The sequence below is a fragment of the Cyprinus carpio genome, chromosome B18 (assembly GCF_018340385.1).
Source record: "Cyprinus carpio isolate SPL01 chromosome B18, ASM1834038v1, whole genome shotgun sequence".
Taxonomy (NCBI): domain Eukaryota; kingdom Metazoa; phylum Chordata; class Actinopteri; order Cypriniformes; family Cyprinidae; genus Cyprinus; species Cyprinus carpio.
The window spans coordinates 11,289,309-11,312,543 of record NC_056614.1 but is presented as its reverse complement, the minus strand read 5'-3'; the positions used below and the strand labels follow the sequence as shown (position 1 = coordinate 11,312,543).

The 23,235-nt window shown below is 36.0% G+C and overlaps 1 protein-coding gene across 1 annotated transcript; it reads right to left on the bottom strand.

The window, feature by feature from the left end:
- Positions 1-1,815: 1,815 nt before the first annotated feature.
- Positions 1,816-23,165, bottom strand: LOC109109579 (GMP synthase [glutamine-hydrolyzing]). The gene is made up of 16 exons (XM_042743814.1): positions 22,958-23,165; positions 20,225-20,385; positions 19,181-19,295; positions 18,142-18,239; positions 17,894-17,997; positions 17,575-17,768; positions 15,568-15,733; positions 14,598-14,749; positions 14,126-14,299; positions 13,651-13,756; positions 10,785-10,900; positions 10,443-10,568; positions 8,907-9,022; positions 5,488-5,618; positions 3,684-3,856; positions 1,816-3,605 (listed from the first exon to the last, which is right to left on the bottom strand). The coding sequence occupies exons 1-16, from the start codon at positions 22,982-22,984 to the stop codon at positions 3,504-3,506; spliced, it is 2,061 nt and encodes a 686-aa protein (XP_042599748.1). The 5' UTR covers positions 22,985-23,165; the 3' UTR covers positions 1,816-3,503.
- Between the last annotated feature and the right edge of the window lie 70 nt (positions 23,166-23,235).

Genomic DNA, 23,235 nt, shown 5'->3' with positions numbered 1-23,235 from the left:
AATTAAGAAAGCCCAGACCAGATGAGAAAATGTAACACAAAAGTAATGTAATGCACTTAGTTACTTTTTTTAGGGAGTAAAGCAATATTGTAATATTGTAATGCATTACTTTTACAAATATACCAACCCAAACACTAAAAAAAATAAATTCATACATAAATCTGATATTTTTATGAGCAAATAATTTAATTAAACAATACCAGTAGATAATTAATTTATTTTAAAACGTTATTATAATAAATTATATATATATATATATATATATATATATATAGTAGAAATTGCAGTTTCTAACACTTCACATTATGTTCTCAGTTATCAGAGTCATTGTAGAATGTTCTTCATAGATGTGCATGTACAAATGTATACAAAATATAGGCAACCATATATTTTGTTTGTCTTTGTCTCACAACATGCCAGAGAACTTGAAGTTTGTGGTTCATGTATTTTATGTTTACTGCATTATTATTTTATCTCTCTCTCTCTCTCTGTAGACTTAGTTTGTCTCTAAAGATCTTTCCAAAAAGTGAAACTGTAAAAAAAAAAAAATCTCTATATTTTTTTCAGACATTAAAAACATTTTAATTGAAGATCAGTCTACTGACTGGGACATTTACTGTAGAGACAGATGAAGATGATGGGGTGAACAGCGCAGTGAACAGAGCACCGTGGGGTTTGATTTAATTGTGATCGGCATGCTTCAGCTTGTTCGGTGACAGCACTGGTGCTTGCACCTCCCCTGCTGTTTAGCTCTATAATAGGCTTGATACTGTATCTTTCCTTTCCTTTGGGATCTTGCTGTTTGTGGATATGCTTGTCACTACATGTCCTTCAATCAGAACAGCGACACACACCTGAACCCTCTTCCCAAGTGAAAGGGAGAAACACACACAAGCATACCGAGTTCACAAACAACAGCTTGTCACGTTACACAATATCTGCTCCTAACGCTTCAATGAAACATCACTAGTCATTAGTTTAACTACTAACAAGTTTGAACTGTCCATTTTAGCTGAACATATTGCACTGACACAGAGGAGGACCTTTGACATGTACATGACAATTGTAATAAAAATGTGTTCAAAAACAGCTGAAGAATGTGTGCAAAATGTCTTTGGATTAATTAAGAAATATTTGAGTAAACATTGTGGGCTGCAAGTGTAACTTAGTCCACTAGTGGGCGCATTTGCCTTATTTTTTATTAATAAACGCCTTATTTGCCACACATAAACACAGTAATTTTCCAGATTGTCTAATGTCAGAGAGTCCTGATATAATTCCACAAATCCCATGTGAAAGTGGATAATCAAGTCATCTACAACAGTTGTGTTATTGTTATCTAAAACTATTAAACTTGTGTTCATTAACTGAAGCAAAGCTAAAATAAAATATATATTATATAAAAACTTAAATACTTAAAGAATTGGCAGCTGAAGCTGATGTACTTAAATTGCGAAAAACTGAATTAATTCTAAATGAAAATATTAAAAACAAATTAAAAAACCAAAAAAAATCAATAAAAATTACACAGAAATATATGAACGAATAATGATTCCTAGTTGCTTAGGGGGAAATTAATATTGCACTTTTTCTCCCTTTTGAAATATTTCATATGGTTATGCAAGATCAGAACATTACTGTCATCTATTATGAAGTAATATCACTAATTTCTTTCACATGCATGCATGTATGCATTTTGCACAAAAAGTTTACTTCTATTTTATAGTATTAGGTGTTTTAACCATTCAATTAACTACACCAGAAGTGTGAACCAAATTCAAATTATATACAATTAATCAGTGAAAGATCTTGTGATGAGAGAAATCCGAACACAGAGTTCTTTATTAAAGCTCAGTTTGCATTATACAAATATCAGTTTCAAACTGCATGCGGTGGCTTGGTCTGAGGCACAATACTAAGGTGAAACAGTATTGTTCAGGTTTAGACAAAAAATTTAAAAAAAAAAAAGAAAAAAAAAAGAGGTTAGCTGGGGGTATCAACATAGAATTGCATAAATTAAACTGAATATCATATAATATTGCAGTTTACCCACTAGGAATTTAAACGTGTTAGTTGTATTTTTAATAGACAAGTAAAATATACACATAATAAAGGAGACACTGAGAAAAAGACATTAAGAACAGGATTTGCAATTAAGACAAGGAAGTTAATCTTGCATTGAGTTTTTTTGCTAAAGTTTTGAAATGAAATCTTTGAAGACAATAAATACCAAGCATGTTATTCATATTACAACAATTCTCTACATCATAAATTAGACAGAGGGCTGGACACAGATATCTATTTGAGCCCAATCAAAGCCCTCTCTCTTTATACATAAGAACACGCTTCTGTTAAAGGAGTGGAATATTAATAATAATGAGGCCACGTGTCCTGTCCATCACCTATTCTTCCACCCTCTGTAAATCTCTTTTCATTTGCCTTTGGATACACTATTGCTCTACCTATCACCAAAAAGAATACCAAGGCCTTTACTGGTGAAAATAAGTACACTGTTGATCTTACTCGCTTATAAGACCAGCCCAGGCAAACTCAACTATGATGGTGATGTAAAATGCAAACAACAAAAATTACACATTTTCTCACTTCTCACTATTCAAATGTCAATAATCTTTTTCTTGAAAGACAGAAGAAAATAATGCAGCATAAAATGAAGTTGCATCCCTGAAAAACAAAGTAACCGAGAAAAAAAAAAAAAAAAAAAAAAAAACAGGCACAAATTTCAGGAGGCCTCCAGATTAGGAGTCGCCTTCACAGCAAAACCTCTGTGATAAACCAACCTGTCCACAGCTTAAGAGCGGCATTTAGCAAACTGTCTGACTTCATCTGTATTTGGCAAATAAACATTGATTGGTCACGTTTAAGGAGCTACTACTGCTAGTCTTTACCTGCCACTTCCATAGAAGAGTTCAGGCAAGAAATCCAAACCGAAATCAACACTGCACAAACTGAGTTATTGAAAACAAGTTTATCTTAAAGGCAAAAAGCAGCAACACTTGGAACGTAACCCTTGAACGAGTGGATTTGCTTAAAAAATGGCTTGCTTCGTGTCATGCTGCACATGGACAGTCAACTGCCCTAAAATGATCTTTGAGCTTCAGTGGCTACAACAGAAAGTATGAAGGAGTGACCTGTCACAATGCATTAAACACAGAGAGCTGATAAAAAATAAGTCAATGTATCATCATTATTATCATCAGTGATGAGGATAATAACAACAACAACACTTATAATACCAATATTACAACCGCCCCCAGATAATGAGGCGCAACTGATGTAGCGTTGTCAGTTAAGCGCCAGTCACAGTACAACCTGCCATTGTAGGGAATGTTCCGGTCTCAGTGGGACAATGACAGGGCGGCGTGCCTAAAGGGGGTCGCAGGAGTGGAGGAAAAAGGGTTTGGGGGAATGTAGCAGTACTGGGAAAGGGGGAGGTAGAAGAGGAGTCAACAAGGATAAATCTGAGGGTACAAAAGTCCACGGTTCTACTCCCATTCGGTGGTTCCCGGAGGCTTGGACGTCAGGTCATACATCACTCTGGAGATGCCTGGGATTTTCTTGATCTCGTTGACCATCTTGAGAACCACCTGTGGCCAGGGGAGCATGAGTTAGTGTGTGGAAATGACATAGGGTTTTTATGTTGGATAGAGGATCTGATCTCTCACCTCTTCAGGGATTTGGTTGTCTGGAGTAGCGGCGATGCCGGTCATGAAGTCGCTGGTGATGAAGGTTCTGATGACGACAGACCGTCTGCAGGACGGCTGCTTCTGCAGTGGGTCACGATCAAAGTGCAGTGGGGTGAGGATGACTGGCATCTGGCTGATCTTACTTGAGTAGCCTGGATATCAAGCAAAAATTGATACAAATATATATTTTAATATATGATGTTGACAACTTATCAATTTATTAGGGGTTCAAGCGCATAGCGCTGAAACCCTATTGTAATTGTTAGAATGGCCTGAGGATCCGCAATCTCCACGTAAAACTGATCGGGCAGACCAAATCGTAGAGACACAGTCTACGATGTCACCAAGGCTCACCCCAATTGGCCTGACGGGGGCACTACAGTAATCAAAAGTACAAATCGCTCATAACTCCTAAAACGTAAATCACACTTTTAAGTATCTTATGTCATTGGAATGTGGACAAAATGCATGCCTCTGATATTTTTGGGTATTTTGGATTTTTTGAAAAACCTACTTTTGCGAATTAGTCCTAGGTTTTTCGCCCAATCAGACCCAAACCAGTGTAAAAAGATTCTCTGGAGAGTGAATATCAGTAATTATGAAAAAAATTTGAAGTTTCGACTCAACCTGGCAAAAGGACGCCAAAACGTTCAAAAGTGGCAGGGCCACTTTTACTAAAACGGCTATAACTTTTGAACAGAAAACAGATATGTCTTAACCAAACTCAAAACGTATGTAAGAGCTGAATCTGAGGTAACATGAAAAAAAGATCACGGAGCTTGGCCACTTGGTGGCACTATAAGAAGGGAAAAAACATAAAAAATGGCTGTAACTACGCAACTATTTGTCCTATAAACATTATAATCAGTATGCACGGTCTCGGTCCAACGTGCCACAAGTGTCTATAAGAACATTTGTGTATCTCAAAAAACATGGCCACTATTGGCCAATGATGTTTGAGCACCTATTAGACAAGCTTAATGAAGGTCGATCGGAACCAAACTCAGTGGGCCTATTTAACTCAAGAGCCCTAAAGGTCCGTGAGAAATTTGAAAGAAATCAGCAACTGGGGGGTTTTGTTTGCGATATCGCATTTTTCAAGGACATAAACAATTGTATTTTGTGTGGTTTTTCACACAAACATACAATATTCATATAATATGATAGACCTCCTCATTCCAAACAACTTTGCCTTCAGAACCACTGCTGTCAACAAAAAAGTTTATTAAATGACTGAGATGTAAAAAACACACACACACAAACAAAAACCTACATTTTGTAAACTAGTCCTAGGTTTTTTGTTCTGGAAAAAAAAAAAACACTGCAGTACAATTCTCTTAACTCTCTAGGTCAATAATTATATATATATATATATATATATATATATATATATATATATATATATATATATATATATATATATATATATATATATATATATATAAAAGATAATAATTAAATAAATATATGAGTTGAGTAAATCGTTACATCTCTATTTATTTGTAGATAGCCGTAATGTATCTATACTCTAGGATCTGTTAGACAACACATTTGAACAGTCAAAACTGTATAAACAACAGAAATCAAACTCTCACAACCGTAACGTTTGCTGCCTTTGACTAATGTTGTCCAACCAAGCAGATTTTCCCCTCAGAGATGTAAGTGTGGTGAAAGTGTTTACACAGCTTTCGCGATAGCCAAAGCTGTGGTGGGAGTGTTTATACACATAAACATAAAGGTTATGACAATAATAAAGCAGACAGCTCAGGCAGCCAGCTCTTACCGGACTCTCTTAAAATGGAGTGTGCTACAAAGTCTGCCTGTCTTAGCGTGCTGAGTACACCAGTGGTCAGGAAGGTGGGCGTGATGTCAGTGGGCGGCTCCTTTACGTGTGACCCGAAAACGTAAACGACTCTGAAAAGGAAGAGATGAACAAGGAATGAAAAAGGAAAAACCTTTATTTACATTAGAGACACAATAAGACACGTATTAAATGTCTTTTACTTTACACTATGACAAATGTTGTACACTACAGTTCAATAGTTAGTTGTTGGTATCATTTTTTAAAAGTTTTTGAAAGAAGCTTAATCTCACCAAGTATCAAAACTGATAAAACTAAAGACTCTTCAGAGATATGAAGGATGCAATAATCAGTAATAATAGAGTAAAACAGTAATATTGTCCAAGTAATATATTTTAAAATGTAATTTATTCCTGTGATGGTTAAGCTGATATTTCAGCAGCCATGAGTCCAGTCTTCAATGCCACAAGATCCTTCAAAAATCATTAGAATATGCTAATCTGATCAGTTTGTATTAATATAATGTGTCCTTAACTGAAAAAAAGTTTTCATTTCTTTCATTTCTGACTTATTTACATTGTTAAAGAGTTATTGTTAGATTGTTACATTGTTAGATTCTCATGCTAAACATAACCAGAGTCCAAAAAAAACAAGTTGGACGTATGACAGAGTATTTCTGTGCCAAAGACACCCCTTCAGGGTTCGTATGTTCCAGAAGTTTTTTTTTTTTATTCGATTATGGCCCTGTATAGTGCTGCACTATATATCAAAATATCCTAAATGTAAATATCATAATATGCATATCTCAAGGGCGTGTGATAGCTGAATCAATTTAATAATAGGCTACTTAAAGCGTTGCAAAAGGTCAAAGTTTTAGTTCGACGCATATAGCAGAGAATTGCTTGACGTTAAAAAGAGTTTAAGTGCAGTAAGTTGCAGAAAACTACTCTTTTCCATCTCGTCTTGCTGTCTGACTCACACCTGAAGCATGTGCACAAGCCGCATCTCGCACAGCGTCTATTCACTTCTGCACAGCGTGCATTGATTTGATTTGATTTGTCTTCTCGCATCTCCTCATGTTTGAACAGACACATACACACAGAATTATGTCACCAGTACCCGTCTTGACGATCATTCTCATAAACGCAGTTGGTTATGTTTTAAATGAATGTAAACAGCTGAGAAAGAAATCGGATATGTATCATTATACTGGATCCATGCAGTCGGATTTAAAGGGACAGCAGCCTATAAATACATGCTGCTAAATGTCACTAATGTAAATCAATATTAATCTAAAGATTAATCTAAATTTAATTCATACAGTGAACACAGTGCAGTGTTATTTTACACTTAATTATTAAATTTCTGTACCTGAATACTACTGCTTAAATTATATATAAATCAAAATCACAATTTTTTTTTTACTGACTGTTCACATGCCTTTAATCATGTTTGAACTTTCTCAGACTATAGTTTTTGCTGTGGTATATGAAGAAGTACTTAAAGTGTATGGAAAGCAAATTTACAATGATATAAAACTAGTGTCATTCATTTTTTTTATGTTTACACTGATATTAAAAATATATTTTCTGATCTGTGACATTACTTTTTATGTAATGTTAAACACTACTGGTCATTTTCAGAAGTTATAGTGATTCTTTCTTTTCCAAGAAAGAATGTGAAACAAATTGGTTATATAATTTTCATTTTTAAATATTTTAAAATATAATTGAAATTTACACAACACAATCAAAACAATATCGCATATCAAATAAAACAACTCATAACAAGAAAAAACAAACACAAATCGCATTTTTCTTCAATATCGCACAGCCCTAGCCCTGTATGATGTCATAAAGGGAGGAAATCCTTGTTTGGGCACATCTCCAGGAAGAATGTGCACACACATCAATAAGAGCAAGAGAAAGTCCATCAATGTGCTTCAATCATTAATTCGTTAGCCATAGTTAAAGTCAATAAAGTTTTTGTTCCTGTTTTATTTGTCGATGTCACATCTTGAAGACAATCGCTATGCAAAAGCTTTCTTTAGCACCTCCAAGAGCTTGACTGTTTTCAGAGAGAAGTGTAAAACGATATCTGTCTGTTATAAATCTGATAAAACTAAAGACTCTTAGGAGATATGAAGCATGCAATACTACTTTATAAGTACTCAGGATTAACATGAGATAAGCAAAAACTGTGTTATGTCCCCATTAACAAAAAATAAATAAATAAAATGCTAAAAATCTTTACTTTCCATGTGTTGTTCCAACCCTGTATTTTCTGTTTTATTTATTTATTTATTTTCCATGTCAGCATCTAAAGGCTTTCAAAAACGAAGTTGGAATGATACAAGAGTTACATAAACACACAAGCAAACACAAAAATACAATAGTTAAACGTTTAAAAAAAATAAAAAATAAATAAATCTAAAATCTTTTCTGGTAAAATCTTACTAGTCAAGTCCCTGGAGTGAGCATTATTTTCTGTTTTCTGTCTTTTTTAGCATACAATAGCAATATCCAACTGAAATTTGAATAATCTTCCCCTTTGTGGTAGCTCTCAAAGCTCATTTGCAGTAGTGTTTTTTAACCATGTGACACATGAGAACCAATGGCAAATAACAGTAATCACTGGCTACGTTTACATGGACATCAGTAATCTAATTATTTACCTTATTCTAAATAAGACAATATTACGATTAAGGTGTTTACATGAGTTGCTTTTAGAATATTCCTTTCATGTTCCCGTTTTACAGGTTATAGTACATAGATCGATTAATGGCACACATCATTACATCCCCACATGACACCATCCGACGTCCCCTCCAGAAATTCACATATAAACATATAGTTTGTCTTCGTTATGATGCCATATACAGTTTTGGGTGTTTCATTTTTTTATTTTATGAAAGCTTTAAGTGCAGTTAATTATTTGTAATGCTATACTTGCATACAGACAACGGCGGTGTTGAAGCCATGCTCTTTTATTTCCCGTAAAACAGACCACTGACGTGTATATCCTGTCGCAAAATGCGGTGAAAAGTCCTATACGACGGTGATAGTGTGATTAAGGTGTGTACACGTCTACACTGCACTTCAATAATGCGACTAAAATAGGAATACTCCACGTTTTTATTCGATTTGTGTTTACTTCAAGTATGACTTTAGCCAGATTAAGGCAATCAAAAATCTGTTTACATGGTAGATTCTTAATCAGAGTATTGTCTTAATAGTGTTAAAATCAAATGATTGTTGTCCATGTAAACATACTCAGTGACATCAAACCTGATCTAAACAAATATTTTTTTAACAAAACAAGAACAAGAGGTTTAAGAGGGGATGATTATCAGTGAATAAGTGCCTCACATGCATGATGGGAAGATGACCTGATGGCGTTACCTGTTGATGGAGTGACAGATCCGAGGGATGAGTCTGGCCAGGAACATCAGTGAATCCCAGTGAGGGGCCTCTTTACTGCTCACTCCACAAACATAACTGTATGACCGCGAGTCACCCTGTACACAGATCATATGGAATCAGAGTTAGAACGTATACAATCCTCCAACATCTCCAGAAAGATTCATTTTAAACATTTGTGCAGAATGAGTTCATTCTAACTGTGGAGAAGACACCAACTGTTACCTATTATCTGTTAACAACAACATGGATAAATACAGCACACGCCAGCACGGTATTTAAAACATTTTGCCACCCTGCGTGTCAGCATGTCCCAGCTCAGGGTCTGTGGACCGTGGTAATTTTAGCACAGCATGGTATAGCAGTAAGCCATCTGTTAGAGGAACACCCAGCCATGCATCATCAACCAATGTGGTGAGACGCTGACTGCCTCTGTCTGGATGCGTTCTGTCTAATAATGGCTTCATCTCACAGACGTAAACCAGCCTCCTCTGGCACTATGATTGAAAACCTGTCTATAAATACAAACATCATGAGATCCGCACACAGCAGCAGAGGAACGATCACTTTATATGCTCATATCCTGACTGTGCTGCACTGACAGTACTGCTCTTTGACATTTTCATTACTACAAATAACATTAAATGAAACACAGCAACAGAAAGGGAATAAGCAACACTGTGTGTTTCAATGGAGCTGTGTGTTTGAAAGGCTAACCACAAAATTTTTTACGCAGGAAAATGTCATCAGACAATGATTAGTGCTATGCAGTCAGACAGAAGAGTTTGACATTTGAGACAGTACAAATTTCACCTCAAACAAGTGAACAGTGTTATTTTAGTATTATGTATATACTTTTTAGTATACATTAACAGTTTTTATTGCTATATTTTCAGTTTTCTTTTTAATTTTAGTTTAAGTACTTTAAGTACCATTTTTATTAGCTTGAGACTTTTTTTAATTTATTTTTGCTTTTTTTTTTTTTTTTAATACTTAAACTTATTCAGTTTGTTGCCAAGGAAACATTATTTATTTTAAGTTTTGCATTTATTTCAATAACCTTTAATAGTTTTAGAGGGGAAATAACACTGATTTGCTTTCCCAAACTCCCATCATGCCTCATAACAAATACATTAAAAATCATGTACTCAGATAAATTAAGACTTGAGTGAAATAGCCTAATAAAAGAAGTTTTATTTTACAGTGAAAGGATTGCCTCATGGGGGCCAATATGTTGAGCTCACATGACCTGCCAAATACTATTTACTTTATCTCAGTAATTCCATTATTGGACACTTTTGCATGTTGAATAAATGAATTAGGGCTGACTGCTGAGTGCATTTCTGCAATTGCATCTGTAAACGAAAACTAGGTGTCAGCATAAGACAAAGGTGGCTGACATATCAGCCAGTGCAAATAAATAAATAAATAAATAAAAACTAAGCAAATATTTTTTCTGTTTACATTATAAATATGTCTGAATGTGACATGAAAGCAATGACAGAAAACAATGCTTACCTGAACACCGACAGTTTTAATTGGCAGCAGAAAGGCATTTAGTGAATGAAGGCTGGTGATCTGCATGAGTTTCTCTTCCTCCTCGTCTGATATGCATGACTTCACTCTCTGAAGAAGGGTGTGAGGCTGAATGGATTGACATCAAAAGGATTGAGATTTTATAGCATGCCATATATAATCCAGAGGGAACTCTGGAACAACCGTGTGCTTTTAAGTATCCACTTTCAACTTAATCAGCAAACTTACAGACTTTTAAGTTGAAGATCAATTATTTAAGGTCACTGTCAATAATTCAGCCAAAAAATAAGCAATGTTTAAACTCTCGCGCACACACACACACACCTTTTTGACGCTGGCAGAGAAGTCTGTGATGATTTTTAGGATGTTGTTAGTCTCGGCAAAGTCTTTACAGATGTAAGGCTCATCGGCGCAGATCACTCTAATTGCAAGGCCTGGACCTGCAACACACATTACACACATTTCAGCAAAGCACACCCATTAGAGTCATTAATCGTCATTAGTCACAATTAATCTTTACATGTGCATCATACATTTAAAACATACATTACCCTTCAAAATTTTGGGCTTTAAAGTATATTTCTCCAAAGGAATTCTCATCTAGGTTGCATTTACTGAATAAAAAAATCAATAAAACCGTAATATTGTGAAATATTCAGCATGATTTGCTGCTCTTTTTTTTTTTTTTTTTTTTTTAATAATCGACATAAATAAAAATTTAAAGTAAATAAAAAAAAAAGTTGTGCTGCTTAATATTTTTGTGGAAACCATGAAACATTTTTTTCAAGGTTTTTTGATGAACAAAGTTCAAAAGGACAGCATTATTTTAGTTTAGTGTCACATACTTAATTTAACATCTCTAAATAAAACATACATACAGCGGGTAAAATATGTACTGAACACATCACCATTTTTCTCAGTAAATATATTTCTAAAGGTGCTGTTGACATGAATTTTTTCTCCAGATGTCGGTAACAACCCAAGTAATCCATACATACAAATAAAACAATACAAATAAGTTCAGAAATTAAGTTCTGAGTGATAAAGTAGAATGACACGGAAAAAGTATTGAACACATGAAGAAAACTATCAGTAATTAGAAAGCAATCCTGCCCCTTGTCAGTGGAAATTAATATTAGTTGGTTCAGTCCCACCTGATGGCATATAAAAAGGTGTCTCATGACCAACGAGAAACATGTCATGATGGGTAAAAGCAAAGAGCTTTCTCAAGACCTCTGCAACCTTATTGTTGCAAAACATACCAATAACATTGGTTACAGAAGGATTTCTATACTTCTAAATGTTCCAGTGAGCACTGTTAGGGCCATAATCCGTAAGTGGAAAGAACATAATTTCACCATAAACCAACCATGACCAGGTGCTCCTCGCAAGATTTCTGACAGAGGAGTGAAAAGAATTATCAGAAGAGTTGTCCAAGAGCCAAGAATCACTTTTGAAGAGCTTCAGAAAGATCTGGAATTAGCATGTACAATTGTTTCATAGAAATGAATAAAGTAATGCACTCAACCACCGTGGCCTGTATGCATGCTCATCATGCAAGGCTCTATTGCTGAAGAAAAAGCATGTTGAAGCTCATTTAAAGTTTGCTGCACCACATTTTGACAAGCTTGTGAAATACTGGGAGAATAAAGTCTGGTCAGATGAGACAAAAATTGTACTCTTTGGATGCCATAATGCACACCATATTTGGAGGTCAAGTGGCACAACACATCACCCCAAAACATCATAGTGTAGTTCTGGCAAAATTCATATAATTGAAGGAAGGATGAATGGAAAAATGTACCAAGATATTCTTGATAAAAATCTGTTGCCATCTACCAGGATGATGAAGATGAACTAAAGGTCGGTATTCCAGCGAGACAATGATCCCAAACACACAAAAAAAAAAAAAAAAACTGAAATCGGTATCGGAATCGGCCAGTTTGCTTGTAAAAAAAAATCGGTATCGGAATCGGCCATGAAAAATCATGATCGGTGCATCACTAATAAATATCTGCCAAAAATCGGCCGAAAAAAAAAAACAAAAACCGGCCAATTGCCAATCGTGTATTTTATGCAAAAACCGGCCGGTTCCGATTTATCCGATTTACTCATGTGTGCGGAATGCAGGAGAATAAGGGTATACCCACACTAGGCCATCTTAACCGTGCCCGAGCACATTTGACCCCCAAAGCTTGGTTCGTTTGACTAGTGTGATCGCTACATACTGCGCCCGGGCGCGGTTCGTTTGGCCATCCCTGGTTCGATTGGAGGAGGTGAGCCAAAGCGTGGTTCAGTTGGGCTCGGGGCTCGGCACGCATGTAGTGTCGGAGCGCTGAACTTCTGATACGTGCAGCATAATTGCGTGAACATTTCTGAGTGGCAAAATTGTGCGATTAATCAAAATCGAATTGCAATCGCGATTTGAGTATCCACTTATACCATTATAATTGTGCCTGCTGAAAAAAATAAAATAAAAAAAATGTCAGGGTTATAATGGGAATTGTATTGGTTTCAATGTAAACTATAATGGTGTCTATTTGATGGATTCTATTGGTGGGATGTAATATGGCAGATGGCAACCAATAGAACAACAGTAATTCCTATTAGAATAATGCCAAAAACAAAAAGGGATTTTTTAATGGTTTAATGGAAACTGTAAGAATTTCTGTGAATTTTTTTTTTTTTCAGCAGGGTAATGATACTCATACTGTGCTGCACATTATTGGTAATATTGAGCTGAAGTTTTGACTTTGCAAATTTAAAATCGCAAATCAAATTGCAATATCTGTCAAAAAAACAAACAAAAATACAAAAACAAATCGCAATTAGATATTTTCCTCATATCGCACAGCCCTAGTACTTATAAAAATCCCACCCCTCCTGTGAACCATGGTTTGTCTGTATGTGAATTCAGAGCCAGTGAGCAACAGACTTTCAAAATAATAATAATAATCAAAATAATAATTAATGTGAGATAATGTGTTAACTTACCCAGCCCTAATATATATATATGTGAGTCCAATGAGAGCTGACGTGTGGAACACACCAAACAAACTAACCCGACAGATGCTCACCGATGGCCCAACATTAACTTGGTGTGTTCCAGGCTTAATTATTAGTGAAACGGAACCAAATGCATTTTTTAATTAGGCAGAAAAAGGGATTTAAATGTTTCTGATGGTCTTACCAGGGAAGGGGTGTCGAGAGACGATTTCTTCAGGGAGCCCCAGCTCTCGACCTAATGCTCTCACTTCATCCTTATGGAAATCCTTCAGTGGTTCGATTACTTTACCCTGAAGGGCAAGACATTCAGAAGAACCAGCAAACAACTCTTAGAATCAAGCCATAATTGAGTTCCTCTAACTTGAAGAGACTCCCTACTGTGCACCTCTATTCTTGCATACTGCAGGGGGCCCTGAGTATTCTACAGCCAAATATATTCTAAAATCACTTTCTCGGCTTCAGTTCACCAATGTTGACAAAAACTGTTAAAATGCATAAATACAGAAAAAAAAAAATATTTTCTTCAGTTTTTTTTTTATAGATAAAGTGAAGAGTTACATGACTTTAATGACAGGTTAGGCAGTATTAAGATATGCTGCAAGCAGGACTCAAACCTGCATCTACAATGCTGGCAGCATGGCTCAACACAAATATGGTACCTCATCTCTGAGTTTGCGGATGAGCTCTGTGTCGTTGTGGTGAGTTTTGATAACTTCGGCCTTCCCGCTAGCCAGGTGAGACGCACTCTCGATAAGGTCTGGCCTGAGCGTGCCTTGCGCCAAGAACACATCCTCTGGCTTCAGATTCATCTCTCCGATCACCTCGTTTGCAACCTAAAAAACAGACAGGAAATCAGAGCCTGTTCTGCTCCAAACTATAGTCCATCATCTGCTAAACATGCTCAGATCACTTCATAACGCAAGGGACTTTAATGCTCTATAATAGGTTTATTCCCCAGCCAAAGTCTTGTTTGATGTGTACACGAGACATTTTAGGCGAATCAATATTGAAGTCAACAATTACCCTCACTAACATCATTACAGGACCATCTAATAATAATGACATCATCAATTCAGTTACTGGTCGAAACAAGGTGTGGCACACAGCCATCCACAAAGCAGAGCTACATACTTTTACAAACGTATCCCCAATGATTTTCCGTTTCTCTTCTGGATTGGTGGTCATGTTGAGTGTTTTGCTGATGCGTTTCCTGGGTGTACGATCCTCTTCTGATATTGGAAGGGTCGTTGTGCCGTTGTAAAAGGTGTGTGCTGCGTTTACAACTGTAAAGCAGAGAGAGTGACTTTTTAGCCTCAACACTGATGTGTTTTACTTATCATTCAAAGAGACAGTTCTGTCAAAAACTTTATAAATTTTGTTATAAATTTACGTTCAGGCCATCCAATAGGTGACTTTTCTTCAGTAAAACAATAAAGAAGATTTCTAACTGAAAGTGTGTTCCTTGGTAATTCATAAAAATTAAACCAATGGCTACCATTACTTTGAGAGTTAAAAAAAAGTATATATCAGGCAACACAAAATTCATACCCATGGCTCCTGATACTATATAGATGTTTTATGAAACTAAACAATCAGTCTGTGCAAGAAACTGAACATTATTTACAACATTATTACTAGAGATGCACCAAAATGAAAATTCTGAGCCGAAACCGAAAAATATGAAAATATATCTAAAAATATAACAGAAAATATATTGTCAGTAGCCATGGGTATTAATTTGTGTTGCTTGATATTCTTTCTTGACTCTCAAAGTGACGGTAGCCATTGGCTTTCATTTTATCAATCACAAAGGACCATGGTTTCAGTTAAAAATCGTCTTTACTATTCTACTAAACAAATTAATTTTTGTGGGTGAATAATCCCTTTAATATAGATAATAAATGATAATGCATACATAAAATAAATAAACTTGAATAGTCAAAAGAAAGAAAGAAACAAAAGTAAAATAAAGAAACAAGCAAAGAAAGAACACAAACAGCTTTCATTTTTTTTAATAAAAAGCAAGAAATAAAACAAATAAATAGTTTATGCTAAACTATTTCATTGACTGGAGTACCAAAAGGAACCTTCTGAATGTTACCTTTGAGTTTGATGCCGAGTTTAGTCAATGCCTCCTCAACACTTTGACTCTCTCTCTTTCTCATGAAGCCATTGTCGATGTGAACAGCAATCACTTGCTCCTGATTTAGGGCTTTATTCAGCAGGGCTGTGCACACAGTGGAATCTACACCACCACTCAGCAACACCTGCACACATATAAACATACACAGAGATCCTGGCTCACTTCAGACTGGAACTGTAAACAATACATCCAATAAACCCAAATGTTCAAATACACAGAATAAACTGTACAGCAGAGATGAAAAACACAAATAATATTACTATAATATTGTGCTCATTAATAGATTATAAATCCAATAAAACCCTCAGTTTATGCTCCAGAGAGAAGACCCACTTTGCACAAGCTCAGGGAGGAAATCACCTTGCTTTAGGAAAGAACGCTACACACACACACCTGTTACAAACAAACAAACACACACAGTTACACATCCTACCCAAGCACTGCCTGGAGCAAAAGCAATTAATAGGAATTAAACAAATTAGAGTACTATGGCACTAATCACATATGTGCCTTCAACCAAACAAAAGGCCCTTCGTTGATCGAGTAAGATCAGCATCTCATTGAGCCCACAATAACAGTCACATCCACCAAACATGCATGCAAGTATTTGCTAACCAATTAAATCTATTAGTTTTCTATTTAGCTATTTCTATTTCATCTATTTAGCTTTACTAAACAGAAATCTCTTAATTATTGTAATTAGTGAATGATTCCTCTTTAAAGGAACACTCCACTATAGTACCTTACCATATCGGCCAAGAAAATCACAACTTTTCATTTTCTGTCGGTCTTAGTACACGATGTAACTACAGAAGAGTCAAATTTTAAATAGGAAAAATATCAAAACTCTGTTCATTTTTGAGCGAGATGCTAACGGTCTAATCAGATTCAATGATCTATGTGAAGCTAAGCTAAAAGTGCTACCTCCAGACCCAGAGATCGGCGGAATGGATTAGAAAACAGTAAAACTCAAATGTTTAACTCTAGGGGAGTTGGAAAATGAGCCTATTTTCAAAAATAGTGGAGTGTTCCTTTAAATGTGACAAGTCTAATTTCTGTGCCACTAGAACAGTGTTATTTTAGTATTATTTACCATTTTTGGGGCAGATTTACTAACAGCTAGCACCAGCGGAAACCATCTTTTGGTGTTAAAGTAGCACTGTCAGGATTTAGTAAACATGCACAGTGAATAATTAGCGCTTAAAAAGGCTTGGACAGCACAGTTATTATTTGCACCTGACCTTATTGAATATGCAATTGCACGAGTTTCCCTTTTAGACGCAAAATTTATGGGAGGAGGGTATTAAAATAAATCACACAACGTGATTTACTAACGTTTGCACTCGTCAAATTACTGGTCTCTGCGCTATTATTTAACGGCCAAAAAAGCATGTCTTAAAGCAGGCAGTAATTTGAACTACTCTTGGTAGATTGCGCTGGTCATTATGGAAATAATCTGTCTCTGTGTTCTTTAATGTGCACATTGTCAGTAAATCACACGCAGAATTTCCCCCTCCCATCAGTGCTTTTATGGAATTGCACTCTAACACTAATTTGCAGTGTTTGGCAAATGTGGCCCATAGTATTTAATGTTTTGAATTAGCTTTTAGTTTTATATTTCGGTATTCATTTAAATTGTATTTTTAGTCATTTTATGTATTTTGTCACCTTTGTTAGCTTTCTTTTTGTTGTTGTTTAGCTTTACTTTTATTTCAATTTTAGTTTAAGTAATTCAACTCAAACTTGACAAAGCTAACTTAAGCTTTTCCTCTAATATTTATATTTATGCTTTAATTCAATTACAGAATTTTTTTTTTTTTTAAGTTTTAGTTAACAATATCAACATTTGCACTAGAATCACTAAATGTAATTGCAAAGATGCTGAGACGTGCTGCCATTGGTCACTTCAAAAAAATGGCATGGTTAACCTTTAAGTGATCAATGATTGTTTTAAAAGATATTTACCAGAACTTTGGATTTGTCCACCTTTTCTTTGATCTCCCTAATGCAGTTCAGCTGACGGTTCTGTACTGTAAAGTTACTGCTACAGCCAGCAATCTCAAACAGGAAGTTGCGTAGCATGTCCATCCCCCTCTCAGTCAGATCCACCTCTGGATGAAACTGAGTGCCGTAAAGTTTCTTCTGCTCATTAGCAATGGCTAAGACAGAAATGAAGACAGGAAACGTCTTAAACCACAAAGATCCACAAAGAATCCAGCAACAGCAACACTTTTTTTTTATACAAAGCATGTCTGGGAAATATTCTTCAGGTTCGCCTACCCACCAGCAATGATGTTTCCTGACTGTGCAACAACTTTGAATCCATCTGCTACTTTGTCAACACTGTCTCCATGTGTCAGCAGAACATGCTCATCCTTCTGCAGCCCCTTGAAATACACAAAAGTATTTCAGCACAAGAAAACTATTAACTACTTTGCACATTTATAAATGGTAAAGGTAAGGCGTGTATGACACATGGTGACAAAAAAATAAATAAAATAAAAATAAATAAAATAATGAAGGGACTTGTACCTGAAAAGCGAGCAGGAATTGTCCAAAGCAATGTTGAAAACACCATCCTCCCTCACACTCTTCCTGTGTACTGTGCCACCAAAAACTTTGTTCATCATCTGGCAAGCATAAAAAAAAAAGTTTTACACACACCCACACATACATACATACATACATACGCACACACATATACATATATATCTTTTGCCCTTTTGACATACATACACATACATATATATATATATACATACATGTATATATATATATATATACATGTATATATATATACATACATGTATATATATATATATATATACATACATGTATATATATATATACATACATGTGTATATATATATATATATATATATATGTATATATATATATACATACATACATACATGTATATATATATATACACACACATATATATATATACATGTATGTATATATATATATATATATATACATACATATATATATATATATATATATATATATATATATATATATATATATATATATATATATATATATATATATAGACACACATAGACATATACATGCACACACACATCTTCATTTCAAATAAATGTTTTTGAATTTTCAAGTCATCAATACTGAAAGAATTTGTACCACAGTTCTTACAAAAATATTAAGCAGCACAACTGTTTTCAGCATTGATATTAATAAGAAATGTTTCCTTATTACCAAATAAGCATATTAGAATGATTTCTGGTGTATCATGTAACACTGAAAACTGGATTGATGGCTGCTGAAAAATCAGCTTACCCATCACAGGAATAAATTAGATTCTAAATTACATTAAAATAGAAAACAGTATCGTAAAAAAAAAATTTTAAATACAATTCACAATATTGCTGTTGTACTGTGTTTTTGATTAAACAAATGGAGTCTTGCTGAACATAAGAGACTTATTTTAAAAAATAATTTAAAAAAATCATGGCAACTTCAAACTTTTGATTGGTAGCATATGTTATCAATCAAATTTTAGCATCATCATTATTATTATTATTATTATTGCTAATTCGTTTCTCACCTGCATTCCATAGCAGATTCCGAGAACTGGTTTTCCGATGGTGAATATGGCTGGATCAAACCAGGGTGCATCTTCAGCATAGACAGAGTTCGGCCCTCCGGATATAATAATGGCCCTAACATTGGAGACAATAATTTGATATACACATTATAAACCAATTTACATTAACCAAAATATAATTATAAAAATCCCAAGTGACTGAGAATGCTGGAAGGAGTCTGTCTGTCTGTTCAATCATTGAGACTAAGAAAGTTCTAATGCAAAGACCAGATCATCTAAGCCACTTATCTCTCCAACTTGTGGGTTATTCTGTCCTTCTATCAGCCACATTCCGACTCTCAATGTTCACAGCTTCGGAAAACACCAACAGCTTTGTTTCCTTTTATGTCCTCACAGGTGGAATGCACAGCACTCACACTGTGTTCTCTCAAGGACAGGCCGGCTAACAAAATAAACCAATATGACTGTTTATCTTCAGCAACTGGTGCCTTATAAATTTCTAGCTTTAGGTCTTAAAGGAGAAGCTGGGTGATTATAACTGTACAATAACAAAATTTGTTTGCATTCCCCGATAATGCATTCAAAAAACATTTGAACATAGAAAACTATCTTTATTTTACACAAAGTCTTTATTTTTAGCACCTAAAGTACATGACTTTAATAAATCCTGATCACAATATTTACTCTTAGCTGCACCACACAACTGCTATTTAATAAAACCTGAAATACAATGGAATAAAAAATACTCCAATACCTAACATTTAACTTTTACGACCCAATAGCAGTTTTCCCCATTTATCACAAAGTTTAAAGGTTCCAACTAAGAAAAAATGCTTGAAGCAATTTAAATTAATCATTCTAATGTCTCCTGCTTTAAAAGGAAGAAGACCTTTGATACACAGAATGTTAGTTCAGATACTAAAGCCTGTCGGTTACCATATCAAACATTTCTACTTTGCAATTCAATTAGGTTTCCCTGGCACTTTATAACATGAGAACCAAACAGCCGCAGCTATGCATCTGTCTTGGCACTGATGGCCTCACCTGAAACCCTGCTCTCTGATGGCGAAGGCTGGCGTCTCCAAAGGCAGAATCTCAGACTGGACAAACAGCTCTCGTACCCGCCTGTCAATCACTTTCCCGTACTGCGCTCCAGCGTCTAGGATCACCACGGCACCATCTTTAGGCTCTCCGACTATATCCAGCTGCAGATACACACATACACAAATAGCACAATGAAGAACACACATTACGTAATTTCCCATGCTAAGCGAGTAAGATGCTACTAATGAAATTTGTGATGCATTTAAGGGCACATGTGTGCATGTGACTGGAGACTGAAGATGTGGTGCTTCTGATAAATCAGTCACATGAGTCACAGAAGGTGATGTCCTGTTGTGCATAAATCAATTACTGCGTGACCCTGCAACATTAGGGCCTCTCGCACCGCTTTAGTTCCAGAACTAAAATGTACAGTACTAAAGTACTGGGACGATTTTGCACAAACTATTTCCTAGTACCATTTAAAGGGTTGCATTTGCACCAACAGTGTGTACTAGGAAGTGATGTAAGCCAGTCGACAGCGACGTCATTTGTGTGCAGCGTTCAACAACGATAACAAAGCAGAACAACGTTAACAACAGGAGGATGGAGGACGCTGTGATCAGAGCTGTGTTTTTGTTGTGCCTCGCGGGTTTCACAATAGTGGACATGGAATGTCGACGTATACATAAAGCGACTGAAAGAACGGAAAGGAGGACTAAGAATCTCCAACGACAACTGGGAGTGCTACATATGTTTACACAGCGTTTTAAATCATGGCAGGCGAGGGCGTTTTGGAATGCGTCTGGCCAATCAATGTATACTTACGTCATGGGTAGTACCAGTTGTGCTGCTTACACCCTGCTCCGGAGTAGGAGCTTATTGGTTCTCGAAAAAGGCACTCCGGTACTAAAATCGCACCCAGTTCCGGTAGTGCGAAAACTCCAAAAAGTGGGTAGTTCCACAATTAGTTCTGGTACTATGAAAAAGTTCCCGCGGTGCGAAAGGCCCTATTGTAGATTTAATGTAGTGGTCATTTCCCAAAATTTGTGGTATCAGGCATACTGATTAATTGGCAAATATTTGGTAATTTCAGTTTTTTTCTATATAATTATGCCCAGTCATAAGTAGCAGGGGTATATTTGTAACAATAGTCAATAATAAACTGTATGGATCAAAGTGACTGATTTTTCTTTAATGGCAAAAATCATAAGGATATTAATTAAAGATCATGTTCCATTAAGATATTTTGTAAGTTTCCTTCCATAAATTTTATCAACACATAATTTTTGTTTAGTAATATGCATTGTTAAAAACTTGATTTGGACAACATTAAAGGTGATTTCTCAAATATTTAGATTCTTTTGCACCCTCAGATTCCAGATTTTCAAATACAGCAGTCAATATTTGAAGTGGATAAAAAAAAAAAAAACCTTTTAGGGCAACTTTGATGAAAGGATTTGATCCACTTCATATGTTGACTACTATAGTTGTATCTCAGCCGAATATCATCCTATCCTAACAAACTATGTCATTGAAGAGCTTCAGCTTTCAGATGTTGTATAAATATCAATGAAAAAAAAATGACTGGTTTTGTGGTCCTGGGTCACAAATATCAAATACAATTCAATACAATATATAGATAGATAGATAGATAGATAGATAGATAGAGAGAGAGATTCTCAAAGTATCAAGTATGATCTAGATTAGCAATTTCAGCACAAGGATCAAAACTTTTTTTTGTAAATTCTAAAGAAAATGCTAACATAACACAACTCACAAACTGATGCTCGAGGGATGAGCAGTATAAACTTTTGAGCAAATCTTGGACATTAATCATAAATTTGTTCATTCTGAATAACTTCCAAACACAACTTGCAGATCAGAGAGACAAAAATAGATCACCTGTTATATTAATTAAAAGAAAATATACATAATACAAAAGCGTGCATCTCTCACTATAGTTTGTAAGTACGAAACGCTCCCACGTGGTCTGTGAGTAACACGAAAACAGCACTTTCTGGCTGACTCAAGCACACACTCAAAACAGCAGAAAGCCCCGGTAAAATGCATTTAAAGTTATTTAATGAACACCTGAAAGAGTGCAAACACTAACTGATAGTCATTTAATATGCGAGCATGACCCCATCTCCAGTGTGAAAATGCACTGGCCTGTACACAATTTCCAGCTCATAATACATGTTAACACAGACCAGTTCAACTTTTCAGTCTGCCCTACTTAAATGTATAAAGTATAAATCTTCGGCAGCAGCATGAAACGCATGTTTCATTTCATTTCAGCCACAGCTCTGAACCCTCATTAGCCATGGCAGCTCAGCATGTCACATTGATTGTGGCTAACTAGCATTAGCTTGTGCGCGCGAGCCCGGCTACGTTAGCCGTTTCTCAGTTCTGCGTGCGGGTGAGCCTCTGAGCTTCGCCTGGGGCATGCGATCATCTCACTACAGCACAAACCACACCACGACATCATTCAGGTGCAGTGCTGCAGGCACGGACCGACAGCAAAAATTCTCCATTACACCAAATACGCCTTAATAAATGTACAACAATGAACCAGTGCAATATACCCCAGGTCCGCGCGCGCTCTAAGTTTCCCAGCGCAGATAGGGCCGCGTGTGAACGGGGAGTACCGGTTGCGAGAACCGGTGATACGCACAAGGACGGGTAGAGCAGTTTGGGTTGCGTAACGTTACATGCTTAGGCCGGTTTACTGACCTTGCTATCCCCGTTACACAGCGCCATGGATGCGTGATGTGGAGCGGACACCCTTGTCTTGCCGTGTTTCTGTTGTAAGCGTGTTCTCTTCCGTGTGATCGGTGACGGTGTCACCCACTCGCCTGCTGCTGGCCGCTTACTACTACAGCTCCGTATCTCTGCTCGTGGTGTGCGACTGCTGATAGGGAGGAGTTTGACGTTCGGAGTCAGAGAAAAGTTTCTGTTGGCTGGGGGCCTCCGGTGGGCACGGGGATCATAACGATTCGTTTAGTACTTTT

Bases quoted from the DNA above. Each gene is read 5' to 3' on its own strand.
- LOC109109579 (XM_042743814.1), bottom strand. From the start codon at position 22,984: ATGGCGCTGTGTAACGGGGATAGCAAG. The intron at 20,386-22,957 runs GTCAGTAAACCG...GTGTATCTGCAG, and splicing joins TGTGTAACGGGGATAGCAAG to CTGGATATAGTCGGAGAGCC. The intron at 14,750-15,567 runs GTAACATTCAGA...TCTGCTTTACAG, and splicing joins ACTCGGCATCAAACTCAAAG to TTGTAAACGCAGCACACACC.